Source organism: Armigeres subalbatus, unplaced genomic scaffold (assembly GCF_024139115.2).
Source record: "Armigeres subalbatus isolate Guangzhou_Male unplaced genomic scaffold, GZ_Asu_2 Contig1982, whole genome shotgun sequence".
NCBI classification, from domain to species: Eukaryota; Metazoa; Arthropoda; class Insecta; order Diptera; family Culicidae; genus Armigeres; species Armigeres subalbatus.
In genome coordinates this window covers 170,606-180,186 of record NW_026942817.1, presented here as the reverse complement: position 1 = coordinate 180,186, position 9,581 = coordinate 170,606, and the positions used below count along the sequence as shown (strand labels likewise).

At 39.4% G+C, this 9,581-nt stretch overlaps 1 protein-coding gene across 1 annotated transcript; it reads left to right on the top strand.

Annotated features, from left to right (window-relative positions):
• The first annotated feature begins 343 nt into the window (after positions 1 to 343).
• Positions 344 to 1,100, top strand: LOC134203601 (endocuticle structural glycoprotein SgAbd-5-like). The gene is made up of 2 exons (XM_062678484.1): positions 344 to 561; positions 724 to 1,100. Exons 1-2 carry the CDS (start codon positions 383 to 385, stop codon positions 935 to 937), a joined length of 393 nt encoding a protein of 130 aa, XP_062534468.1. The 5' UTR covers positions 344 to 382; the 3' UTR covers positions 938 to 1,100.
• Positions 1,101 to 9,581: the final 8,481 nt, after the last annotated feature.

Genomic DNA, 9,581 nt, shown 5'->3' with positions numbered 1-9,581 from the left:
AAGCGTGCAATTTGTATTCCGAATGTCCGTCATGCGTTTGCGCGCGGGATCTGGGCATCAGCACCGTGTCATCACTATACTGTTGGCGAATGTTCTTGAGAAATCCCATGAAAACATTAAAACCATCATGGATGGGGCGCAGCCAACGTGCTGACCTCTGAGGTTGACTCTCCCGTTGTATCAATTTTATTTTGAAAAATGTGCTTGCAATTCATAACTAACCAGACAGATGACACCATATTTGGAGAAGTTTGGCGATATTTCTCCACAAATATTCGTTATTCAAGCGAGACTATAAAAGATAAGTTTAGTCAGTTGAGATGGTGCATTTCTAATTTGGCATATTCGGCGTGACAGCCTACGGGTGCGTGATAGTCTGAAAATGGCAAAATTAACTCTCTTATTACTGACTACAAGCCTATTGGCGAGCTGTTTACACGCAGTTCCTCTGAAGGGAGACGATCGCAAGAGACTCTCAGTGGAGGCAAGATCAGACGCCTCGGAAATTCAACTTTTACGCTTCGAAAACAATCACAACGCACTGGACACCTACCAGTTCAAGTAAGTCTTCCGCTAATTAGTTAATCTTCAAATCACTGGCAACGAATCGATTGAAATTAGCTACAAAGCAATTCGTGATTCGAGAATTCTATCGTGTCATGGTTTGTTATTTTATATTTTTCGGAATCATCTTCTTCTAATTATTTAATCCATCTCCCACAGTTACGCACTAAGCGATGACCAAACACGTGACGAGGTCGGAACGCTCAAGGACGGTAAAGATGCCGAAGGCAACGATGTGCGCTATTACGTAGTACAAGGATCCTATTCGTTCGTCGGAAACGACGGACAAACCTATTGGGTGCATTACACGGCCGATGAGAACGGATATCATCCTCGAGTGGGAACTGGGCCTGATCCGGAGAAGAAGTTTTAAGCAGCAGAATGAAATTAGACCAGGAATCCATAAATTCAAACACCTACATTCAGTTCAAATAAAAGGTGATATGGAAAATTCAAACACCTAAGTGCCAAATTTGTTTGATCAAAAAGCAACGTGATTCAAAGACGAACATCGAAATATAAAGTTGCTAATCTTATTTCATTTGATAGATTCCTACTTTTAATATTTTCAATATTATGATTATTTATTTATTTACTTTATCTGCCTACGTGGTCTGCAAGAAAACGTAAAACTAAAAATTGTATGTCGATAAAATATTCTTGAAACGTTGCATCGGCGTCAAAGTCAAAACCGTTTAACCCTTATGTGAGTAACCATTTTCCCACCATGAAGGTAGCCTCACACTTCGGAAATTTGATCCATGTGATTTTACATATCCGATGTTTTCGGGATTTGGGCACGGAAAATCAAAATCCCGGCTCCTTTTAAAAACACCAAAATCTGACGGAAAACTCTCCCGAGGTTTAAAGTAGGGTAGTGAGCTAATTCCCGTCGTAGTAGGTAGTGCTTGGTTTTCAAATCTAATTTATACACCAGACCAACTACTTACTCTAACTAAGTTGTATGTAACACGTATTTTAGAGTTCCTAGTTTTTATTGTGTACTATTAGCGCATTGAACAAATCATAGTTTATTGAAAATCGGCAATCAAAAATACCCTTCAAATTTTTCAAATTTGTCTTATGAAAATCTGTTTACGTCCATGAGAATTTTCATTCGTCCAGTCTGAAACTCGATGGATTGCTGTCAAATAAATATGTTGGTATTGGTGTGCGATTTCTACAGGTACACCAAATTAGTTTTTTATGCGGTATCATACCGTGTTAAATAAAAATAACATAAATTCAATTAAAATTGGCCTGTTCTGAGTATGATATGTGTACATTGTGAAACATTGAATAGAATATGTGTACGGAGGATGTTCGCGGCTATCCAAGAAATACCTGAAGTGGAGGTCTTCAGATCTACACGCGTAACCAATGATCTACAGGCCTGTTTTGTAAACGTAATGTTTCCATCGTAGTATATATAACAGAATCTGCGTATGGAAGACGTTCGCAGTTATCCAAGAAATACCGGAAGTGAAGGCCTTCAGATCTACACGCGTAACCAATGATCTACAGGCCTGTTTTGTAAATGTCATGTACCCATTGTAGTACATATAACAGAATCTGCGTATCGAAGACGTTCGCGGTTATCCAAGAAATACCGGAAGTGAAGGTCTTCAGATCTACACGCGCAACCAATGATCTACAGGCCTATTTTGTAAATTTAATGTACCCATTGTAGTACATATAACAGAATCTGCGTATGGAAGACGTTCGCGGTTATCCAAGAAATACCAGAAGTGGAGGCCTTCAGATCTACACGCGTAACCAATGAACTACAGGCTTTTTTGTAAATGTAATATACCCATTGTGGTACATATGATAGAATCTGCGTATGGAAGATCTTCACGGTTATCCAAGAAATCCCTGAAGTGAAGGCCTTCAGGTCTACACGCGTAACCAATGATCTACAGGCCTGTTTTGTTAATGTAATGTACCCATTGTAGTACATTTAACCGAATCTGCGTATGGAAGACGTTCGCGGTTATCCAAGAAATACCTGAAGTGGAGGCCTTCAGATCTACACGCGTAACCAATGATCTACAGGCCTGTTTTGTAAATGTAATATATCCATTGTGGTACATATGATAGAATCTGCGTATTGAAGATCTTCACGGTTATCCAAGAAATCCCTGAAGTGAAGGCCTTCAGGTCTACACGCGTAACCAATGATCTACCGGCCTGTTTTGTTAATGTAATGTACCCATTGTAGTACATATAACAGAATCTGCGTATCAAAGACGTTCGCGGTTATCCAAGAAATACCTGAAGTGGAGGTCTTCAGATCTACACGCGTAACCAATGATCTACAGGCCTGTTTTGTATATGTAATATATCCATTGTGGTACATATGATAGAATCTGCGCATGGAAGATATGCACGGTTATCCAAGAAATCCCTGAAATGAAGGCCTTCAGGTCTACACGCGTAGCCAATGATCTACAGGCCTGTTTTGTAAATGTCATGTACCCATTGTAGTACATATAATAGAATCTGCGTATCGAAGACGTTCGCGTTTATCCAAGAAATACCTGAAGTGGAGGCCTTCAGATCTACACGCGTAACCAATGATCTACAGGCCTGTTTTGTAAATGTAATATATCCATTGTGGTACATATGATAGAATTTGCGTATTGAAGATCTTCACGGTTATCCAAGAAATCCCTGAAGTAAAGGCCTTCAGGTCTACACGCGTAACCAATGATCTACCGGCCTGTTTTGTTAATGTAATGTACCCATTGTAGTACATATAACAGAATCTGCGTATCAAAGACGTTCGCGGATATCCAAGAAATACCTGAAGTGGAGGTCTTCAGATCTACGCGCGTAACCAATGATCTACAGGCCTGTTTTGTATATGTAATATACCCACTGTGGTACATATGATAGAATCTGCGTATGGAAGATATGCACGGTTATCCAAGAAATCCCTGAAGTGAAGGCCTTCAGGTTTACACGTGTAACCAATGATCTACCGGCCTGTTTTGTAAATGTAATATATCCATTGTGGTACATATGATAGAATCTGCGTATGGAAGATCTTCACGGTTATCCAAGAAATCCCTGAAGTGAAGGCCTTTAGGTTTACACGCGTAACCAATGATCTACAGGCCTGCTTTGTAAATGTAATGTACCCATTGTAGTACATATAACAAAATCTGCGTATGGAAGACGTTCGCGGTTATCAAAGAAATACCTGAAATGGAGGCCTTCAGATCTATATGCATAACCAATGATCTACAAGCTGGTTTTGTAAATGTAAGGTCCCTTTAATATCGACTCATGGAGGTTTCACAGTAACAGAATCTGCGGATATCCAAGAAATACCTGAAGTGGATCATTTCAGATCGACACGCGTAACCAACGATCTAAAGGCCTGTTTTGAATATATAATGTACCCATTATTTTTGCCTTTCTCGTACAACAAAGTTGTACCGAAAGGCTATCATTTCACTCCAAGAACGAACTTTTTATAGAAGGTCCGGAGACCCATAGTGTTATACAGTAAAACCTCCATGAGTCGATGTTCCATGACTCGATATCGACTCATGGAAGCAAATTATGCCATATTAAAAAATATTTTCTGGGTTACTGTGATGGTCCCTTCAAACAGCTTCCCAAGGATTTTCTATTCCACATCTCGATATTTCCATGAGTCGACGGTCCCTTCAACATCGACTCATGGAGGTTTGACTGTATACCAATCAACTCAGCTCAACGAACTGTATGCATGTGTGTATGTGTGTGTATGTGTGTGCACAAAAGCTAAGAAAAACATTAGACAACTTTTCTTATAGTAAACCTTATTTTCTCACAACAAGTTCTATTCGATAGAAGGCAAAGCCTAGTTGATCGCGTTTGACAGTTATTACGAAAACGGTACATTGAACCGAGCCATATAAGCGACATATAAGGTTGGTGTCTTGACTAAATGCGAGAAAGGCAGTATCACTATTCGGTGAACTAAGTTGTTTTTTTTTCTTTGCGGTCGTTCAACAATGATGTGACAGGTTTTAGGGGGGGAGGGGTTCCTAAGATTTTGTGACACTGCATATACAAGGTATACAAAAAGGCGTGACAGAGGAGGGAGAGGGGTCTAGAAATCTCAAAAAGTAGTGGACGTCATATTTGAATTATCCCTTTATTTGTGTGTTTTTTAAGTTTAACATCAAGTTCAACACAAATGTATTCAATATGAAGAGAGCATGAACCATATTTGAAATCGGAACATTGATCTTCAGCTACGCGTGTAGATCAAATTGCCTTACTCCAGGGATTTCTTGGTTGACCAAGAACATATGCTGTGAACGCATTCTGTTATTTTTATTACAGAGAGCATGTACCATATTTGAAACCGGAAAATAGATCTTCAGTTACCCGTGTAGATCGAAAGGCCTTACTCCAGGGATTTGTTGGATGACCAAGAACATATACAATGAACGCATTCTGTTCTTTGTACTACAGAGTGCATGTACCATGTTTGAAACCGGAGAATTGAACTTCAGTTACGCGTGTATATCAAAAGGCCTTACTCCAGGAATTTCTTGGTTGACCAAGAACATATGATGAGAACGTATTCTGTTCTTTGTACTACAGAGAGCATGTACCTTATTTGAAACCGGAAAATTGATCTTCAGTTACGTGTGTAGATCGAAAGGCCTTACTCCAGGGATTTCTTGGATGACCAAGAACATATGCTGTGAACGCATTCTATTCTTTGTACTACAGAGAGCATATACCATATTTGAAACCGGAAAATTGATCTTCAGTTATGCGTGTTGATCGAAAGACCTTACTCCAGGGATTTCTTGGATGACCAAGAACATATGCAGTGAACGCATTCTGTTCTTTGTACTACAGAGAGCATGTACCATATTTGAAACCGGAAAAGTGATCTTCAGTTACGCGTGTAGATCGAAAGGCCTTACTCCAGGAATTTCTTGGATGACCAAGAACATATGCAGTGAATGCATTCTGTTCTTTGTACTACAGAGAGCATGTACCATATTTGAAACCGGAAAAGTGATCTTCAGTTACGCGTGTAGATCGAAAGGCCTTACTCCAGGAATTTCTTGGATGACCAAGAACATATGCAGTGAATGCATTCTGTTCTTTGTACTACAGAGAGCATGTACCATATTTGAAACCGGAAAAGTGATCTTCAGTTACACGTGTAGATCGAAAGGCCTTACTCCAGGGATTTCTTGGATGACCAAGAACATATGCAGTGAATGCATTCTGTTCTTTGTACTACAGAGAGCATGTACCATATTTGAAACCGGAAAATAGATCTTCAGTTACGCGTGTAGATCGAAAGGCCTTACTCCAGGGATTTCTTGGATGACCAAGAACATATTCTGTGAACGCATTCTGTTCTTTGTACTACAGAGAGCATGTACCATATTTGAAACCGAAAATTGATCTTCAGTTACGCGTGTAGATCGAAAAGGCTTACTCCAGGGATTTCTTGGATGACCAAGAACATATGCTGTGAACGCATTCTGTTATTTTTATTACAGAGAGCATGTACCATATTTGAAACCGGAAAATTGATCTTCAGTTACGCATGTAGATCGAAAGGCCTTACTTCAGGGATTTCTTGGATGAGCAAGAACATATATTGAGAACGCATTCTGTTCTTTGTACTACAGAGAGCATGTACCTTATTTGAAACCGGAAAATTGATCTTCAGTTATGCGTGTTGATCGAAAGACCTTACTCCAGGGATTTCTTGGATGACCAAGAACATATGCAGTGAACGCATTCTGTTCTTTGTACTACAGAGAGCATGTACCATATTTGAAACCGGAAAAGTGATCTTCAGTTACGCGTGTAGATCGAAAGGCCTTACTCCAGGGATTTCTTGGATGACCAAGAACATATGCAGTGAACGCATTCTGTTCTTTGTACTACAGAGAGCATGTACCATATTTGAAACCGGAAAAGTGATCTTCAGTTACGCGTGTAGATCGAAAGGGCTTACTCCAGGGATTTCTTGGATGACCAAGAACATATGCAGTGAACGCATTCTGTTCTTTGTACTACAGAGAGCATGTACCATATTTGAAACCGGAAAAGTGATCTTCAGTTACGCGTGTAGATCGAAAGGCCTTACTCCAGGGATTTCTTGGATGACCAAGAACATATGCAGTGAACGCATTCTGTTCTTTTACTACAGAGAGCATGTACCATATTTGAAACCGGAAAATTGATCTTCAGTTACGCATGTAGATCGAAAGGCCTTACTTCAGGGATTTCTTGGATGAGCAAGAACATATATTGAGAACGCATTCTGTTCTTTGTACTACAGAGAGCATGTACCTTATTTGAAACCGGAAAATTGATCTTCAGTTACGCGTGTAGATCGAAAGGCCTTACTCCAGGGATTTCTTGGATGACCAAGAACATATGCTGTGAACGCATTCTATTCTTTGTACTACAGAGAGCATGTACCATATTTGAAACCGGAAAATTGATCTTCAGTTATGCGTGTTGATCGAAAGACCTTACTCCAGGGATTTCTTGGATGACCAAGAACATATGCAGTGAACGCATTCTGTTCTTTGTACTACAGAGAGCATGTACCATATTTGAAACCGGAAAAGCGATCTTCAGTTACGCGTGTAGATCGAAAGGCCTTACTCCAGGGATTTCTTGGATGACCAAGAACATATGCAGTGAACGCATTCTGTTCTTTGTACTACAGAGAGCATGTACCATATTTGAAACCGGAAAAGTGATCTTCAGTTACGCGTGTAGATCGAAAGGGCTTACTCCAGGGATTTCTTGGATGACCAAGAACATATGCAGTGAACGCATTCTGTTCTTTGTACTACAGAGAGCATGTACCATATTTGAAACCGGAAAAGTGATCTTCAGTTACGCGTGTAGATCGAAAGGCCTTACTCCAGGGATTTCTTGGATGACCAAGAACATATGCAGTGAACGCATTCTGTTCTTTTTACTACAGAGAGCATGTACCATATTTGAAACCGGAAAATTGATCTTCAGTTACGCATGTAGATCGAAAGGCCTTACTTCAGGGATTTCTTGGATGAGCAAGAACATATATTGAGAACGCATTCTGTTCTTTGTACTACAGAGAGCATGTACCTTATTTGAAACCGGAAAATTGATCTTCAGTTACGCGTGTAGATCGAAAGGCCTTACTCCAGGGATTTCTTGGATGACCAAGAACATATGCAGTGAACGCATTCTGTTCTTTGTACTACAGAGAGCATGTACCATATTTGAAACCGGAAAAGTGATCTTCAGTTACGCGTGTAGATCGAAAGGCCTTACTCCAGGGATTTCTTGGATGACCAAGAACATATGCAGTGAACGCATTCTGTTCTTTTTACTACAGAGAGCATGTACCATATTTGAAACCGGAAAATTGATCTTCAGTTACGCATGTAGATCGAAAGGCCTTACTTCAGGGATTTCTTGGATGAGCAAGAACATATATTGAGAACGCATTCTGTTCTTTGTACTACAGAGAGCATGTACCTTATTTGAAACCGGAAAATTGATCTTCAGTTACGCGTGTAGACCGAAAGGCTTACTCCAGGGATTTCTTAGATGACCAAGAAATTATGCTCTGAACGCTTTCTATTCTTTGTACAACAGAGATTATGTACCATATTTGAAACCGGAAAATTGATCTTCAGTTATGCGTGTTGATCGAAAGACCTTACTCCAGGGATTTCTTGGATGACCAAGAACATATGCAGTGAACGCATTCTGTTCTTTGTACTACAGAGAGCATGTACCATATTTGAAACCGGAAAATTGATCATCTACGTATTCTTTCTCTGTACCACAAGGAGCATGTACCGAGGCATGTACCATACTTAAAACAGGACTGCAAATCTTTGTTCCTGAGCTCAAGCCATTTCTTGGATAACTGGACGACTTATCTGTGACTTTATGCAAAATAACTATCATTTCGGTCAATTTTGAAAGTCAAACTTAAAAGTTTATTTTCGGTTCCAGTTAACAAAAATTTCCTATTGCAATCCCATTTCGACCGCATAAAAATGGTTTCGATTGTGCTTCCATTCAGTTAAATGCCTCAGTCTGTCAAACAACTAACACACATGCTTAACATGTACGTGGGTAGTGCTGCCAACAGATTTCTGTTATGAAATTATTTCTCCTATTTCAAACTTTTGGAATAGTGGAAAATTTTAGTGTGAATGACGAGTGTGTATGAAAAATATTTATTTGGAAGACTTTTCTTTTATTACACTAGCGGAAAATAATTGAAAAACCCACTTTTATTGACTGCATGATGTATTATCAGATGTGTAACATAAGATTATTTCAGTTCAAACCGCCAGTTTGGCAACGCGTTTTTCGACTATAAACAAGGCGACGAAGAAAATAAATTTCAAACGCTCTAAAGTTTGAAAAAACAGATCATTTGAACGCCTTCCGGCAGTTATTTTGCAATTATTATTCACTTGAGCAATAAACATTGCTTTTATTTAATGCGCAGTGAGAAATTTATGTGAAAAAGTGCGGTGAAAATCAGTGAATTACGTGGATTTTGGTGACGGTGTTGCGCGTCTTCTACAGCAGTGAACGAACTGGATTTTCCTTCGTCGCACGGATAACGTAGGAAATTATGCAAAAGTCACAGCCGCAAAGTTAAATTTAACTGTATTTCAAGTAAGTAACACCGGAATGTAATTTAAATGAATGCAGATCGTAGTGTACACTTTTTTCTATCTCGCCAGATGCTTAGTTCATTATTTTAGTTTACGATTCGCGAGTATTTAGTGATTTAGAATTTGATATGACGAATGCTAGCGCCATGGACGAATTAGCGCATAACCCTAGCTTTAAAAGAGAGACGGGGTACCCGGATACAAAACCGCCTTACAATGGGAATTTATGTGTCTGGTTTTTGTATGTGTGTATGTTTATGTGTGTCGCTGTATCTTTTTTTATAGAGGAATGAAGGCAAATCTGCAAACAGACACCTGAAATTATCACACAGAGAG

What these genes read in the sequence shown, in the direction of transcription:
- LOC134203601 (XM_062678484.1), top strand. Translation starts at nt 383, where the DNA reads ATGGCAAAATTAACTCTCTTATTACTGACTACAAGCCTATTGGCGAGC. An exon ending in CTGGACACCTACCAGTTCAA is followed by an intron (nt 562 to 723) that starts GTAAGTCTTCCG and finishes CATCTCCCACAG; the next exon opens with TTACGCACTAAGCGATGACC.